The 18,541-nt window shown below is 43.4% G+C and overlaps 1 protein-coding gene across 2 annotated transcripts in view; it reads left to right on the plus strand.

Moving 5' to 3' along the window:
- Window positions 1–18,541, plus strand: part of LOC117366801 (schwannomin-interacting protein 1-like) — a 793,287-nt gene that overhangs the window by 551,979 nt on the left and 222,767 nt on the right. Inside the window, exon 1 of one of the 2 annotated variants that reach the window (XM_033958700.1) lies at window positions 1,437–1,662. The exons of the other annotated variant lie outside the window; for it this stretch is intronic. Coding sequence (XP_033814591.1) covers window positions 1,657–1,662 — 6 coding nt within the window. The 5' untranslated portion in view covers window positions 1,437–1,656. Of the gene's footprint in view, window positions 1–1,436; window positions 1,663–18,541 lie in introns of those variants that run through there. 2 annotated transcript variants of the gene reach the window in all.

Consider the following 18,541-nt stretch of genomic DNA (forward strand, 5'->3'; position numbering starts at 1 on the left):
TGGTCTAGATAACTTAACTTAGGATAGGCTTTTTCTGTCCTAAGTTATCTACCTGTACAGTAAAACACCTCTATCCAGTCCATGTTAAGTTTCAGGACTGCCCCGGCTCTCTCTCGATAGTGGTAATGCAATCTGTAAGAACATCAGATAGTGTCTCTGAATACCCTCCTCAGTGACCAGTGACCAGTGTTGATCCATCTAGATTCATAAACAAGATCACGCCCAATATTTAGCAACTAAGTTACAGCCAGACGTTGCCAGTTCTTAATTTTATTTTACATGAATTTACTGCTGCTTAAAATTCTGTTTAGCACGTTAGAAAACAACAGAGATCTTGTATCGTTTAGTCATAAGAAGAAACAGCAGGGACTCAAGAAGGCATTAGCTTCCTGTGCACAAGCTAATTGTTGGATCTGATGTTAAATTAATAAGTGCCATCTATATAAGAGAAGAAGCTAAAAGGGCTTGGGTAGCAAATGCATGTGTATTATGCAGTTACTATGGTGATCATTTTTATTCTCTTGGAGGCAGAGGCTGGGCTCCAGCAGCCTGGGACCATGATGTCATCCTTCGGGTCGTTCCATTTGGGCTCACTGTCTCGTCACTGGCGCGAGCGTTGTGTGAGCCCTGAAGCCCTAACTAGAACTCACTCGGATTAAAGATACCTTGCAAAAGCAGTTACAGCAGGTATTGATTTTTCAGCACCAGCCTTCAAAGCACTATGGTTTTCTCAACAGATATCAATGCCCCTATATTTTAAATTCAGCAATAACAGGATATTTTCTACTGTTGTTTTGAATCACTCGGGAAATGAGTGGTAGGATTTGGGATAACTAGATTAATGCACAAATACTATAACTAGATTAATGCACATATACTATAACTAAACAATCACCCTGCACTTAGAAATCACTGGGTTAATGGGCTAAAATCTTACATTTGAACCAACATCTTTCTGGATCTACTTTCTTAAAGTCTGACAGCGAAGCCAGACAGTTTCTACTGATAATTTGCTGTAAAGACCAGTAATGCAGACAGAATATACAGTAATATCCCTAAAAATGGAAGGCAGATGAGGTATGATCGCAGTCCTCTTCCCAAGAGTTGATGCAAAGTGTAACGCAAGTGCAGTGTGACTGTGTAAAAAGAAAGTCGAGGTATTTTAGTGTGTAAAGAGCAGTAAAGCCAGGGCTATGAATAATTCAAATGAGATTCACTTTTTTTCCCTCTCCCAAGGTCGATGAATGAAAAAGAGGGGGGGGGGGAGGCTTTTGGAGTGCCCGGCTCCTGTTTTCGCAGGATGCCTCGGAGACTGTCATGCAGTTAGAGGACTGAAGCGATTTGTAGCAAACACAAAACCCCCGACGGGTCGTTTTGAGGGATGATGGTATTGCAGGGTATTTTGCGCTCCCTCCCCCCCTCCCCCCATTCAGTTCCGCTGGAGTTTGACAGCTGCTAGCAAGAGTCTCCGATGAACGCGCGAGGTGAGAGGATCTATTTCTGAACTCAGCCGAGCCAAAGTCTCGGCCGCGTGGTTTCGGAAGGGAAAGAGAAGCAGCGACCGGTATCCGCAGACGCACCCTGGTTTTCTTTTAACCATGCTTCCGGTGGGACTTTGCTGATGATAAATATGACTTGAAAGAGAAGATAGACAAGATGAATGTAAGTATTCCAAGAAGAGATTTTTTAAAAAGCCTTTAGGAACTTATTTCCCTTTAATATTTACGGTATTCAGGGGGGGTGGGGGTTAACTGTTCATAGGATGCATAAGGGGGTGAAGTCATTGCAAATGAAATAACCGAAACAGCTCAAAGATTTCTTAACTGAGCGTTTTGGTCTCTAAAGCTGAAACGTAGAAAGTTTTGTGGGTTTTTTTGCCTTGAAATCATTTGGGCTTGAGACGTGCTGAATTCGGTGCTCTGGATACAATTCTTTAAATAATCTGCGGTACCCTTGTGTAAATGTACTTGTTTCCATTAATGTGCTACTGTGCATCAGAAAAGAAGGGAAATTTTACATTCAGACTAGTGGTATTACAACTGTCGGAGGGAAATGAAGAGATATTAGTGTTCCATGGATGAGTAGCTGCTATTTATCTTGATGGAGGCACTGCTTGGAAAATTAAAAATCCTATTCTGATGACAAGAATTTATGTAAGATTAAGTTTAAAAAAAAAAGAAGAAGAAAAACCTGAATCTGAGTGGAATCACATATATTCTTCCAAGCTATAGATACAAATGAAGTCTTGGGGCTCCTTTTAGGGATTTCATGCATAGGAGTCAGCTCTGTGGATGGTAGTGGGTAGGGAACACCTCCCCCCCTCAGGTATCCAGGGAGGGGTCATTTATATTGTGTTTGTCACCCCGATCATTTTGGATTATGGCATCTTTATGTGCATTCCACATATACAGAAAATGCATACCTAGGCTTTTGGAAATGCACCTTATATTGTATCGGTAGCTGTAAACCGGGTTCTCATTTTTCCTCATTAAAAGGCTTCTTTTCTTGATCTTTGATGTCTGGGACTGAAAAGCTGGAGCGTCTGTAGAAACGTGAGCCAGGAAAGAGATGAATCTCACCGTCATCGCTTAATGCTGGGTCGATAATAGCTCACATCACGGCCATTTGTCATTTATCATAGCTTATTTTCGGAAACAGTCCCGGACTAAAAGAAATCAGATACAAAGGCAGAGCAGACTAGTGACAAAACTATTCCCTACCAGTCTTAGGGCACATCCCGCCCTGCACCAAGTTCTGGGGTCGGGTAGCTTATGAGAAGACTGTATGTGAGGATGCACGGTGATATCTTTTCATGGACACATTCCCACAAACTTCAAAACTACCAGATTATAATATTATTACTAGGCATAAAGGGCACTTTGTTTCTTCTACAGAAAGACAAGAAGCCCATGGGAAAAAAGGGGGAGTACAAAGTTATGCTGTTGCTGTACTGTTTTGCAGTAACCAAGTATTTTAGCCGTGTGCAATTGTTTCCACACAGATCCGCTAACTGCTCTAACTTCAGCTCACTTTCAGCTCCATCTGGCCGTTTCATTCCTTCCCAAAGCATTGTGGTAGTTGCAGTCTCACTTTTCCTATTTGAAAAAGGGCTTCGGATTTCAGGGGGGGAAAATGGACGATTATGTTGCAGTCTTTCTTAATAAGTCTACAGGATATCGGAGGCATATACTGTAGAAGAAATTTGAGCAACAGATCCAAACTGAAATAAGCCAGATTTCAAAAGACTTTGAGGTGTCCAAATTCAGATTCCGATAAGATTGGCACAGCCTTCTGAGATGGGAAAAATGAATGCAGATGTAAGAATAAAATATATACAGTACAGACCAGAGAGAGAGGAGGTGAAATGTGGTGAGTTTTCAGATGAGCAAGGCAAAACAAAAAGAAATCCAACGGGTCTGAACTAAAAAGTGAACACCAAAAGCAAACAAAAAAAAAAAAAGACTGCAGAATGGAATGTACAAAGTGCAGGAATGTTTATTAAAAGTAATCTAAATTGTAATCTAAAGGAGTGGCTCCCATATACATGGAGTGCGGACCCAACACAGTCCGTGTTTCGGAGAAACACTCCTTCCTCAGGGGTCCGAGATATCCTATGTATCACAAATGGAGAGCCGTATGGAGAACAACATGGTTATATAAAATAATTTACAACAAAATACCCCAGCAGTATACCCCAGCTGCGCGAGGCTCCGCTGGAAAAGGAAACTGCGCCTTTGGAAAGGCGCCCGCCAAGTGAAGCCTTGACTTTTTGTACGTCCTGGTGGCCCTGACGCAGCGGATGCTTTTGATTAATTATTTCCGCGAAACGCTGGCCGCGTGGGCAAATCTACACTAGTGACTGCACTCTTCTAAAAAGACAAATCAGCAAAGTCAGCAAAGTCAGCCATAAAAGCTAAGTAGTTTGGTTGCTTATTTTTTAGTTTCTGGCTTGCACTTCTTTTCTGCAACCCGGTTGTGGGTTAGCTGTTTTAATTGCTTTTTGAAAAATTGCTTTAAAAAAATCTGTATGTGGGTCAATGATTGGAGTTGGAGCGATTGTACTACGCTGATTTTCCTCAGTTTGTGATTGTCACTGCTGCGCGTAGGCTCCGTTTCTGAGACCCGAGCCCTTCTAGCTGTCTGGGCTTATATTTAGAAGTGTATGGCTGGGTAATAGCAGTATTTACACTGGTTCTCTATGATATATATATAAAATAATTAAAATTTATGAATTGAAGGCAAAACTTCTTCCGCGCTTACGCACACACTGTTTTCAGATGAGGCCAGTAGACCAGGGATGGGCATGAGATCTATTTTACATGCACTGCCTTCATGAGATCTATTTGTCTACAATGGAGGCAGTGCATGTAAATACATCTCATGCATATTTAAGAACATAAGAATAACCTTACTGGTCAGACCAATGGTCATCTAGCCCGGTGACCAATCCAAGTCACTAGTATCTGGAAAAAAAACCCCAAATAGCAACATTCCAGAATCTCAAAGAGTAGCAACATTCTAGAACAGTGGTTCCCAACCCTGTCCTGGAGGACCACCAGGCCAGTGGGGTTTTCAGGATAGCCCTAATGAATATGCATGAGAGAGATCTGCATATAATGAAGGTGTCAGGCATGCAAATCTACTCCATGCATATTCATTAGGGCTATTCTGAAAACCCGACTGGCCTGGTGGTTCTACAGGACAGAGTTGGGAACCACTGTTCTAGAACCCTAAAGATTAGCAACATTCCATGCTACCGATCCAGGGCAAGCAGTGCCCCCCCACACCCCTCCGGTCTGTCTCAATAACAGATTATGGACTTTTCCTCCAGGAAATTGCCCAAATCTTTCTTAAAATTAGCTATGTTAACTGCTCTTACTACAACCTCTGGCAAAGCATTCTAAAGATTAACTATTCTCTGAGTGAAAAATATTTTCTCCTATTGGTTTTAAAATTATTTCCCTGTAACTTCATCGAGTGTCCCCTAGTCTTTATAATTTTTGATGGAGTAAAAAATTGATCCACTTCTACCCATTCTACACCATTCAGGATTTTGTAGACTTCATTCATATCTCTACTCAGCCGTCTCTTTTCCAAGCTGAAGAGCCCTACCTTTTTTAGTCTTTCCTCATACAAGAGGAGTTCTACCCCCTTTATCATTTTGGTTGCTCTTCTTTAAGCCATTTCTAGTGCCGTTATATCTTTCTTGAGATAAGGCGACCAGAATTGAATGCAATACTCCAGGTGAGGTCGCACCATGGAGTGATACAGAGGCATTATAACATTCTAACTCCTCTCACCTTGGGTTCTGCATCCCCAACCCTATATGCCATGTGTATCTGTCCGGTCGACATTGTATATCTAGATTTTCAGAAGGCGTTCGACAAGGTTCCGAATGAATGCCTACTTCGATAATTGCGAGCTGTGGAATCGAGGGTGATATACTCACATGGATTAAAAACTGGTTGGCAGATAGGAAACAGAGTTGGGGTGAATGGACCATACTCGGAGTGGAAAAGGGTCACAAGTGGAGTGCCGCTCGGGCCTGTGCTCTTCAACATATTTATAAACGACCTAGAAATTGGCAAGTTATTCAGAGTAGTGAGGACACAGAAGGATTGCGAAGACCTACAAAGAGACATAAATACGCTCAAAGAATAGGCCGCAAAATTTAAAATGAGGTTCAATGTAGATAAGTGCAAGGTGATGCATGTTGGTAACAAAAATCATATGTATGAATGCAGGATATCTGGAGCTATACTCGGAGAGAGCCCCCAGGAAAGAGACTTGGGAGTACTTGTAAACAAGTCAATGTGCGGCAGTGGCAAAAAGGACAAACAGAATGCTAGGAATGATTAAGAAGAGGATCACAAACAGATCTGAAAAGGTTATCATGCCGTTATACTGGGCCATGGTAAACCCTGACCTGGAATACTGCATCCAACACTGGTCGTCGTACATGAAAAAGGGCATATTACGACTTGAAAGAAGAGTGACAAAAATGGTTAAGGGACAGGGAGAGTTGCCGTACAACGAGAGGCTAGAGAAACTGGGCCTCTTCTCCCTTGAGAAGAGAAGACTGAGAGGGGATATGATCGAAACATTCAAGATATTGAAGGGAATTGACTTAGCAGAGAAAGAAAGACTGTTCACCCTCTCTAAGGTGAAGAGAACGAGAGGGCACTTGCTAAAGTTAGAAGGGAAAAGATTCCGTACAAACGTAAGGAAGTTCTTCTTCACCCAGAGAGTGGTAGAAATCTGGAACGCTCTGGTAAGCACCCTTCAGGGATTCAAGACAAGGTTGGATAAGTTCCTACTGGAACAGAACATATGCAAGTAAGGCTAGACTCATAAAGGGCACTGGTCTTTGACCTAAGGACCGCCACGTGAGCGGACTGATGGGCACGATGGACCACTGGTCTGACCCAGCAGTGACAATTCTTATGTAAGCTCTTTCAAGCAGGGACCGTCTATATAAGTGATAAATAGTAGTAATAGTCTTGTTAACCATCCCTTTTTAAATAATTCCTATCATCTTATTTGCTTTTTTGGCTGCCGACGCATATTGTAGAAATCCTGAAAACCATTGCATCCCTTGAGGACTCATGTTGCCCACCTCTGCAGCTGAAGAAAAAACTGGATACTTATAGCAGTGGTTCATGGTTCAATCCTCAGATATTGCTTGGCCAGCCAAATTTTCAGGATATCCACAATGATGATGCCTGAGATATACAGTGTTTCCCCGCAAATTCACGGTTCACGGACTCAATCATTCGCAGTCTGCTCCAACCGCTTTTTCCTGTAGAAAAGTCAGGCTACACCAATCAGGAGCTGCTTATCAAAGTAGCTCCTGATTGGTGTAGCCTGACTTTACTATAGGAAGAAGCAGTCGGAGCAGATCACAAGTGATTTTCTTCACCCGCCGGCGCTCCAGCTGCCCTCTCCTGCCTCTCCAGATGTCCTCCCCTGCCTTTTGACTGGGGAAAAACCGCATTCGCAGTTTTTCAAAATTCACGGGGGTTCCTGGAACGGAACCCCCATGAATTTTGGGGGAGTACTGTTCAGAATTAGCATGCACTGCCTTCTCAGTGTGCAGGTATCTCTCATTGAGTACAGAGGACTGGATGAGGACCACTGCTATAGATAGTGGAATAGTAAGGAGTGTGCAGGGGAAGCGACCCGCCCCCATGTGCGGATTTCCTAAGGGCATAGTGGCACCCCTTCTCCTCTCCACCCCCCTCCCACTCACTCACCTTACTCGCTCACCCATCTGCCCACCTGCTCGCTCCCTCACTCCCCTCCTTGCTGCACACAACCCGTGCCTTCCCCCATATCTTTTTGGCGCTCTCTATGATGTCACTTCTGTGACCCATGCCTAGGAAGTGATATCATGGGCAGCAGGCTGCTCAAGCCGGAGAAGTTTAAAAGATAGGGGGAAAGGGAAGGGGGCGTGCTTGCTGCGGGGGAATTGGGAAAAGGGTGGGGGAGGGGTGCCACCATCCTGGGCACTGCTTACCCTTACTACGCCACTGGCTACAGTGAAACTATAGCAAGGGATAAGCCTTGGCAGAAGCATTGGGAAAGGATAGTTATCGGATTGGGAAATGGTCTGAATATGCCAAGTTTCCAAGTTTATTAAATATTTGATTAATCGCTTATTAACATTCTAAGCAATGTACAAAGTATAAAATATTAAATTACAATAGTTGAAGGGAAACAGACAATGTAAATATGACTGACAAGACAAATTAATGATACAGAAGGAAGGCAGTAGGTAAAGAAATACAATTTTAAAAAATAGTAAAGGAAACATATAAGGGCAAAACAACTTTAGGGAGGGGGAAGAAATAAAAAACAGAAAGTTTAAAGCATAGGGCTTAGTAGAAAACCCTAATCTAGTCCTACATTCTAGTTATATTAGCTATCAAATGCATCTTTAAAAAGAAAGCATTTTAGTTTGCTGTTAAATCTCTCCAAACCTGATTCTTCTCGTATATAAATTGGAAGTAGATTCCACGTTTGAGGGGCTGTAACAGAAAAAATAGAATGTTGCTGTGTATTTATAGATTTAAGAGAAGGAACTGTCAAAAGATGCTGGTCAATAAATCTAAATGATCTAGAGGGAGTATAGGGAATCAATATTCTATAAATAAAAGAAGGTGATTTGTATAGAAGAGATTTAAAAGTTAGTAGACTTAGTTTGTACATTATTCGGTGAGCAACTGGAAGCCAATGCGCTTCCTTAAGTAACGGAGTCACGTGATCAAATTTTTTTGTGTTCTTTATGAGTTTAATTGAGGCATTTTGTATGATCTGTAGACGACTAATTTCTTTTAGAGCAATTCCTTTGAATAACGCATTACAGTAATCTAATTTTGAAATCACCAGCAAGTGAATTAGTATATTTAGAGATTTTGGGTAAAGGAATTTGGAAACAGAGCGAATTTGCCGTAATCTATAGAATGTGGATCTAACAATACTACTAATATGTTCGTGGAAGGTAAGCTTGCTATCGAAAGTAACCCCAAGGATCTTAATGGTACTAGTTGATTGCAAGGTAGAACCTTTAATAGTAATAGGAAATGAAAGCTTGTGATCATCTTTCCAAGGGAAAAACATGACTAGATTTGTTAACGTTCAAGGCTAACTGATTAGTCTCGAGCCATTGGTGAATCAGTTCTAGTTTCTTGTTAATAGCTGTTATTTCAGAAGAATTATTGGAGTCTAGTTGGTATATAAGTTGAATATCATCAGCATATGCAAAAACATTGAAGTCAATGGATTGGCAAAGGGTCATCAGTGGAGCTAAAAAAAAGTTAAACAGCAACGGAGAGAGAATAGACCCTTGGGGGATGCCATATGTGACTGAAAATTGTTCTGATATGCTATTATTAAAGGCTATGGTTGATGAACAATTGGTAAAGTAGGATCTAAACCAGTGGTTCCCAAACCTGTCCTGGCCAGTCGGGTTTTCAAGATAGCCCTAATGAATATGCATAACAGAGATTTGCATAAAATGGAGATGCCAGGAATGCAGATCTGCTCCATGCATATTCATTAGGACTATCTTGAAAACCCAACTGGCCTGGGGGTCCTCCAGGACAGGTTTGGGAACCACTGATCTAAACCAAGAGAGAACTTGGTCAGTGATACAAATGGACTGTAGTCTTTCTAAAAGAAGGCTGTGGTCAATTGTATCGAAAGCTGATGAGAGGTCAAGAGAAATAAGAAGAACAGATTTATGATGATCTAAAAAATAAAGTATTGAAGTAGACATGCCTATTAGAGAATGTTCAGTAGAATGATGCTGCCTAAAGCCAGTTTGATTTGGGTGCAAAATATTAGTTTTTTCAATAAATTCAGATAGTTGATTAAAGACCACCTTCTCAGTTAGCTTCGCTAGGAAGGGGAGATTGGCGATTGGACTATAGTTTGAATTAACCTCGGGGCTAATGTTATGATCTTTAATGATGGGATGAATAATGGATTTCTTCATGGCTATGGGCATAGTACTGTATTGAAGGATTTTAGTAATTAGTGCAAGAATGAATGGACCAAAGATAGAGAAATATTGTTTAAGAATGAAAGGTGGAATAGTTTCTGTTTGAGAGCCCTTGATATTAATAGACTTCATAAGGGATTCTATCTCCCCTAGACAGGGAAGATTGAATTGAGAACATTTCAGAAGCAGGATTTGGATTTGGTTGTAAAAGGAGATTTTTCCTGATGGAGTTGATTTTGTCTATAAAATAGTTTGCAAGTTCTTGGGCGGTTGGCAGATTGCTATTTGTATGATCCTACCATTTGGTATTAGGATTTATTGCTTTTAGGATGGAATAAAGAGCGGAGGGGTTTCTTGCTTTATCGATTAGTTTTGAAAAGTATTCCATTTTTGCTTGATTAATTTTTGCTTTATAAAATTTTGAGTGCTCTTTAAATTTTTCTAGGTTAACAGTAGTTTTTTTATGTCTCCACCTGCGCTCCAAAGAGCGAAGTTGTTTTTTTAGAATGTTCAGTTCTGCTGAAAACCAGGGATTTTGCCTTTTTCGAGCAGAGAGAGATCTAAGCTGGAGAGGCGCTATTTCGTCTAATAGAGTTGTGGTAACTGAATTCCATAGTGTAAGGGATTCTTCTAAGGAACCTGTCTTAATATCAGAGAGATCTAGATTGAAAGCGGAGGAGATCAATTCGGAAGAAAGTTTGATCAGATCTCTTGTTGAAATAGTTTTATGGACTGAGGGAACCACAAAATGAGAACTTGTGTGGATTAATGAAACAAAATGATGATCCAACCATGGGACTGAGAAATTGGAACCAAGTGAGTAATTAATAGTGGCAGTTTTTGGAATTAAAACTACCGTATTTTCACATAGATAACGAGCACCCGTGTAAAACGCGCACACGGGTATAACACGCGAAAAACACAAATTTATGTACAGAAATTTTTATATACCGCGCACACCCGTATACCGCGCATGCTACCCGACTCTCCTTTCGCCCGCCCCGACTCTCCTTTCACCCGCCCCGACTCTCCTCTCCCCATTGAAGTCCTGTCCCCACCCTGAAAGCCTGATGCCCCCCCGATGTCCGATTCCCCCCCCCCGCAGGACCGCTCGCACCCCCACCCCGAAGGACCGCTCGCACGCACCCGCACCCCCACCCCAAAGAACCGCTCGCACGCACTCCCACCCGCACCCCCACCCTAAAGGACCGCTCGCACCCCCACAGCCTCCCGACCCCCCCATCATGTAGAAGCTCCTACCGGTGTCCTGCTGCTTCCTCTTGGCGGTCCCGACTCCCCGACACAATCGGGGCAAGAGGGAGCTCAAGTCCTCTTGCCCCAGTCAACTGCGGCACCCCCGACACGATCGGGGCAAGAGAGAGCTCAAGCCCTCTTGCCCCAGCCAACCGCGGCACCCCTGACACGATCGGGGCAAGAGGGAGCTCAAGCCCTCTTGCCCCCCCGATTCCCCGACACGATCGGGGCAAAAGGGAGCCCAAGCCCTCTTGCCCCGCCGACTCCCCAACTCTCTGACAATATCGGGTCAGGAGGGAGCCCAAGTCCTCCTGGCCCTGGCGACCCCCCCCCCCCCGCTAGTTGCTCAGGCCAGGAGGGAGCCCAAACCCTCCTGGCCACGGCGACCCCCTGCCCCCACCCCGCACTACATTACGGGCAGGAGGGATCCCAGGCCCTCCTGCCCTCGACGCAAACCCCCCTCCCCCCAACGACCGCCCCCCCCAAGAACCTCCGACCACCCCCCCAGCCGACCCGCGACCCCCCTGGCCGACCCCCACAACACCCCCACCCCCCTTCCCCGTACCTTAGTGTAGTTGGCCGGACAGACAGGAGGGACCTAAGGCTCCCGGTCCTATTCTGATTGGCCCAGGCACCTTAGGCCCCACCAGTAGGCGGAGCTTTGGGACGGATGGGCCAATCCGGCCTCATTCCGTCGTTGGCTGCCTGCCGGACAGGCGAGTTTGGCTCCCGTCTGTCCGGCCAACTACACTAAGGTACGGAGAAGGGGGGTGGGGGTGTCGTGGTGGTCGGCCAGGGGGGTCGAGGGTCAGCTGGGGGGGCGGTCGGAGGTTCTTGGGGGGGCGGTCGTTGGGGGGAGGGGGGTTTGCGTCGAGGGCAGGAGGGCCTGGGATCCCTCCTGCCCATAATGTAGTGCGAGGTGGAGGTAGGGGGTCGCCGTGGCCAGGAGGGTTTGGGCTCCCTCCTGGCCCGAACAACTAGCGGGGGGGGGGGGGGTCGCCAGGGCCAGGAGGACTTGGGCTCCCTCCTGGCCCGATATTGTCGGGGAGTTGGGGAGTCGGCGGGGCAAGAGGGCTTGGGCTCCCTTTTGCCCCGATCATGTCGGGGAGTCGGGTGGGCAAGAGGGCTTGAGCTCCCTCTTGCCCCGATCATGTCGGGGGTGCCGCGGTTGGCTGGGGCAAGAGGGCTTGAGTTCCCTCTTGCCCCAATCGTGTCAGGTGTTGGGACCACCAAGAGGAAGCAGCAGGACACCGGTAGGAGTTTCTACATGATGGAGGGGGTCGGGAGGCTGTGGGGGTGCGAGCGGTCCTTCGGGGTGGAGGTGCGGGTGCGTGCGAGCGGTCCTTCAGGGTGGGGGTGCAAGTGGTCCTGCGGGGGGGGTGAATCGGATGTCGGGGGGAACTATGTAAAAAAAATTTTGTACAACGCGCTCACGCGTATAACGTGCAAGGGTATGCGCGTTATGTAAAAACCACGTATAACGCGCGCGTTATATGCGAGAAAATACGGTATGTCTAATGTGTGACCTGCTTGATGGGTGGGAGATGTAAGAAAAGGATATAGATCCAAATGATTAATGTAGGAAAGTATTTCTGTTGTTTTGTGGTTGTTCACATCATCAAAATGGATGTTGAAATCTCCAAGGATCAAAGGATTAATAGTGGAGGAACCAAAGTCGTAAAGAAAAGCTTCTCACTGAGTGATGTTATCTCGGGTGATTGGAGGAGGCAGATAAAGAAGAAGGACCTCTATTTTTGGTCTAACATTTAAGGAAAATTGTAAGAATTCAATAGGAGAATTAGCTGGTGAGTGTTCAGTGACTACTGATAAGGGTTCACGAAAAATAATTGCTAACCCGCCTCTACGTTTTTGAGGTCGATGATTATAGTAAAAAGAATATCCAGATGGGCAAGCATAGGAAAGATAAGCTTCGAGCCAAGTTTCAGTTAGGCATAGCGAGTCATAAGAACATAAGAAATGGCTTCGCCGGATCAGACCCTAGGTCCATCCAGTCCGGCGACCCGCGGGAGTCTAGGGAGTTTTGCTGTGTGGACCTGTTCAAGTGGCCTGAGGAATGCAGTAGCTACGGAGATCATGACTTGGTCTGTTGGCAGGTGTAATATCACTGGGGAATGGCGCCATGCAAAATTTTTTTTTTTTTTTTTTTTAAATTTATTCAATTTTCAATACCATTCTCCCAGGGGAATTTATTCAGGTACTCAAGCGATAGAGAATGTTTCTCTCCTGTATGGCTTATTTTATGCATTATTAAAATAATCAGTTTTTATACATAATTAGTTTTATTTCTATTCATATTAATTGTTCAATAGGGTGGGGTAGGGAATGATAAAGATATATATGGATATTAATTCTTCATATTTAAAATGTTTAATATTGTCAATATTAATAATTGATGGAAAGGGGTGGGGTATAGCTATGGTTCTGTAATATTATTGTTTGAGATAGTGTATTCTTTGTAATATATTGTTACTTTCAATCAAATGTATTACACTATTGTAACTAAATAAAATAATAAAATATTTAAAAAAAAAAAAATAATTGTTCAATAGGTCAATATTCAGCCGGGGACAGTGAGCATTGTCCATAATCTATTTCTATGAAGGCTCATCTCATCTTCAGATCTAAGATATACTGTCTAGGCACATACTGAAAGTTATACAATACAGTCAAAAAATACCAAAGCTATATAAGGGTGCAGGAAATGCCAGTTGATTAATTCTGTAATATTAACGCACTCTACAGTATCAGTTTTAATTTTCAATAATATTCTTTCCCAGTATTTTCTCTCAGGTATGTCTGCTTCATAGTTGTTCCTTCTGCCACTCCTGGACGTTCATATATACTTTCTTTCTGTATCTCCTGTATGAATCTTCTTGTATCTCTTTAAATGTGATTTCCATTTAAGTTTTTACCACATTCTGGTTTCTCTCAAGTATGAATCCTCTTGTGTTTTCTTAAAGGTGAGGGATCACTATAGCACAGTGTATCTCAAACTGTGTGCCTCCTGAGATTTCAGGTGTGTCGCAGTACACTGGGGAGGAGGAGAGGCGCCGGGGCCAGCTGGCTGCCTACAGGACTTGCCTCTCATGGTGAGAGGCACATCCTGTAGGCAATCAGTGGGCGCCAGCACCTATCCTTCTTTCTGGCCCTCTTCCCTTCTGGTACCCCCCCCCCCCCCCCACTGGCATCTCAGGGCCTGCCTAGAGGGCCTTCACACACATGCGGACATCAACATGATGATGTCACACATGCACGTGATGTCATCACAGTGATATTCGCGCACGTCCAGGTGCCTCGAACCACGACCACTACCTTTAGTGTGCCGTGGCTCGAGAAAGTTTGTGGGACACTGCTATAGCAAGTACTTCCCTCTGCTACTGCCAACAACCATTGCTTCCACTAATTCCACCCAATCTCTTTTCATTTCATTCCATATCATTGAAATGAAACTGTGTCAAGAAAAACTTGTAAGTTTCATGGCTCCACATCGTTCTCTTCTTGGTTGGGCTGAGAACTTTTCAGTGGACTCTTGTATTATGATGTCATAATGCCTCATTCCACCAATGCCTAAAAGCCAACCTCATCCGTGATGTCACAATGGCTTGGTTTCCCTATACTTGTGCCCCTTTGCTAGATGCATTTGCCTCATTGAAATGAAAATTATCAAGAAAAGTGTGGAATAACTTGTAAGTTTCATGGCTCCACATCGTTCTCTTCTTGGTTGGGCTGAGACCTTTTCAGTGGACCCTTGTATTGTGATGTCATAATGCCTCATTTCACCAATGACTAAGAGCCACCCCCTTGTATTGTGATGTCATAATGCCTCATTTCACCAATGCCTAAGAGCCACCCTCATCCATGATGTCACAATGGCTTGGTTTCCCTATACTTGTGCCCCTTTGCTAGATGCATTTGCCTCATTGAAATGAAAAGTATCAAGAAAAGTGTGGAATAACTTGTAAGTTTCATGGCTCCACATCGTTCTCTTCTTGAATGGGCTGAGAACTTTTCAGCGGCCCCTTGTACCTGTTAATTGGGGAGTTTTTGTGGCTTTAGAGCACGTTTAAAGAACTGAAGATTCAGGGGTCATATTAAGATATTGTCCCTGTCTATATTCATTCCCATGTAAACAAACTGATTGCAGTGGTAGAAATGTATTTTGTAGAAAAAAGAAAGAAAGAAAGTAAGTTAGATGCTAGTTAAAGCTTTTAAAAATTAGGGAAAATAGTTTTCAAATGATTAGATTTTTTTTAAAATAAGGAGCATTTTAAATTGCTATATTTCATTAAGCAGGTAAAATTTCATATTTACTATTTTAAATGTGGATTTTTATTGTTATTTATTATTTCCCCCCCCCCCCCCTGTTTTACTAAACCATAGCACGGTTCTATGAGCGTCGGTACTAATACCGCCACGGCTGGCATTAAAAACAACGCTATAGTTTTGTAAAAGGGAAGGTGTATTTCTTATCTACTATCATTTCTACTGTATATAAGGCCCACTTTACCCAGTTTCATCCTGGCCTAGTGTCCAATTAATTGATGGCTTCTTTACATTTTTGCATCTGTGCTTGTCCCAAACTCTCTTGAACTCAGTTAATGCCTGCACTATCTCCCATGGGAGGCCACCCCATGGACCTGCCAACCTTTCCATGAAGTAACATTTTCTGATGTTGCTCTCAAATCTTCTTCCTTGGAGCTTCATATCATGACGTCGTGTTCTAGAGAATTCTTTTCTTTGAAGAAATGTTTGCTCCTTTGGTGGCATTTATGTTTTTGAGGTATTTGAATGCTTTTGTCGTACCCCCTTTTCTCTTTCCTCTACTCTGGACTATAGAGATGTAAGAAACACAAAAAAAGAAGCACGAGGACCCTTCAAGTTCTGAGCAATGAAACTTCCATTTATGGAAGGACCCGACACAGTTCGTGTTTCGGCGTATCCACCTGCATCAGGGGTCATTCAATGTAATCTATACAAAGAACCACAGAAAGATAGCCAAACAGATAACACCAAATATTGACTCTCTCAACAATCAGTATTCAAGGTTTAGCAAGAGTGAAGTTACACCTACGTATTAACAGCTAATGCATTGAATGACCCCTGACATGGTCAGATACGCCAAAACACGGATCGTGTCGGGTCCTTCAATAAATGGATGTTTGACTGCTCAGAACTTGAAGGCCCCTTGTGCTTCTTTTTTTGTGCTTCCTGGAAGCGAAGGGAATAACAGGGTACAGATAGAGGTTTACCTTACAGGACACTGAGCAAATAGGGTAGGGACATTTTAGGTTAGGTAGGGAACACTTTCAGGTCATGGACCTGGAGGGCCGCTGCGGGAGCGGACTGGCGGGCACGATGGACCCCCTGGTCTGACCCGGCAGAGGCAATGCTTATGTTCTTATGGTTGTTTTGTACTTTGACTCCTTCACCATCTTGACTATAGATATTTAAGTCATTCACGCTGGGTTTTACTATACGGCGGTAGAGGTTTCTACCGTTCGTGGCGAGTTAAATGCTTCGACACTCATAGAATTCCTATGAGCATTGGAGTATTTGCCTCACTGTTCCATGGCAGAAACCTCTACCACCGTTTAGTAAAAGGAGCCCTCAGTTTCTTCCCACCTCCAGCCTAGGGAATGACACAGGGACAAATGTGTCCCCGTCCCCACAGGAACTCAATTTCTCCGTCCCATCCCCATGAGTTTTGTCGATGTCCCTGTCCCATTCCTGTAATCTCAGAATTAACCACACAAGCCTCAAACACTTAGGATTTTAAAGTATTTGAGGCTTGTGCAGATGAGGACAGAGCTTGCAGGAATGGGGCAGGGACAGGAAAATAACTCGATGGATGGAAAAATGAGTTTCCGCGGGGACGTGGAAAAATTTGTCTTCGTGTCATTCTCTAGTTCAGATGCAGCAGGAGCTCCTGCTCTACAGTACTCTCGCCTTTGATTTGGGAGGGAGAGGGGCAATGCAGGGAGAGGTAGAGATTAGACAGGAGCAGAATAAGAGTTTCCGCTATGAACAGCTGTTTGGGGAGTCTGGTGGTGGGCCAAATGGGATTGACAAGTGGATTGGGAGTTCTACACACCTGCATTAAATTCAGCTTGTTGCTACGTGTAAATAGTCATAGGCCTATGTTGTAGAAAATAAAATGAAGAAAAACAATTTCAAATGCATATGCTAAAAATATTCAGGCTCAGTTGCTTTTCAGTGATCTATCAGATTTTACTATCCATAATGTGCAGCAGAGATGAGCACTCTGAACCTGAATACAAATGTGGAGAAACCATGTGTATCGCACTCATAATCCTATGATTTTCTGGTTACGTAAATTTTAGACTGGTGAATTAAATACACTGAGGTGTTGCTCTAACGTGCACTTGTAAAAAAAATATCCTTATGACCTTCAGTGACATTGAACAATTGCTCATTCATGCTGATTGACTCTGCTGGCTGTTGACTCGGCAGCAGATCTCCTCTTCACTGGTTAGGGATCCTGATGGGGGCAGACATCTTTGGGATCCAGCTGTCTGGGATATTTTAGGACTGCCAGATTGGGTGGCTGCTGCGTCAGCTCGTTTCAGAAATAGCTCGATAATTTACAGCCGTGATAAGAAAAGATGTTCCCTTCATGATTATATAAGAAATGAGCAGATGTGTTAAGAGGATTTACACATTTTCTTTTCTTATTTAAAAAATTTTTTTCCAGTTAATATATCTACCTAGGTGAGAAAAATACAAGTAAAAGAGGTAGGATACAGAAATAGTACACCTTGGGCCTTGAAGTAGAGAATCTCTTCCCCTATCTAAGAATCCATACCATGTCTTACATGGAGCCTCTAAAGTGGCAACCTCGTCCTCTTTTTTTTCCCTCCTGACTGGAACATAAACTCCAAGATTCCCTCTGTAAACCAGCTAAAAGTACACACTTTATGGAAATAGGCACATTAGGAATATGCATTTGTTAACATGTATTGTTTGTTATCATGTTATAAAAATTCAATGCATACAAAACTGATTTCATGTACATTACTGTATGAATTAAAACAAATAACCCCCCCCCCCCTTTATCAAGCTGCATTAGGGTTTTTTTCTTGCAGGCTACATCTGTAAAAGCTCCACCGCTCATAGGAATTCTATGTGTGTCGAAGCTTTTACCATTGTGGCCTGCGATTAAAAAAAAAACCCTAACGCAGCTTGATAAAATGGGAGAAAATGAATTAGCGTGTTTTTAAAAAATGCACTAAAACAAATGCCTAAAGTGAAATGAAAAAAGCACCCCCAAACTGGGGGGAAAAAAGCAATGAATTGAAAATATTTTGTGGGTGCCCATCCTCACCGCACATACATTTAGCCAAATAGAGGACTGCATTTTCAGCCAGGCCAGTTTACCAAAATAAATATTTACTCAGGCAAACAGCTTTGAAAATTGCCCTCGGATTCTTTTGGTATTTCAATGGATACTTTGCCCATTTCACTCCTTGCCCTGGAATAAGTTCATGGGCATGGGTGTGTTCCGAGCTTAATCAGTGTTTTATATACCGCTTATTTATTTAATAAAACAATATAAAATCAGCAAGAAAGGTAATCCATTTTAATGGGAATGAGAAAATATAGGGCTCCTTTTACTAAGCTGCACTAGCGGTTTTAGCGTGCGCTGCATTGCCCCGCGTGCTAGACGCTAATGCCAGCATTGAGCTGGCATTAGTTCTTGGCGCATCGTGTGTGGTTAGCGTGTGCGGCAATGCAGCTAAAAACGCT

Source organism: Geotrypetes seraphini, chromosome 9 (assembly GCF_902459505.1).
Source record: "Geotrypetes seraphini chromosome 9, aGeoSer1.1, whole genome shotgun sequence".
Lineage (NCBI taxonomy): Eukaryota > Metazoa > Chordata > Amphibia > Gymnophiona > Dermophiidae > Geotrypetes > Geotrypetes seraphini.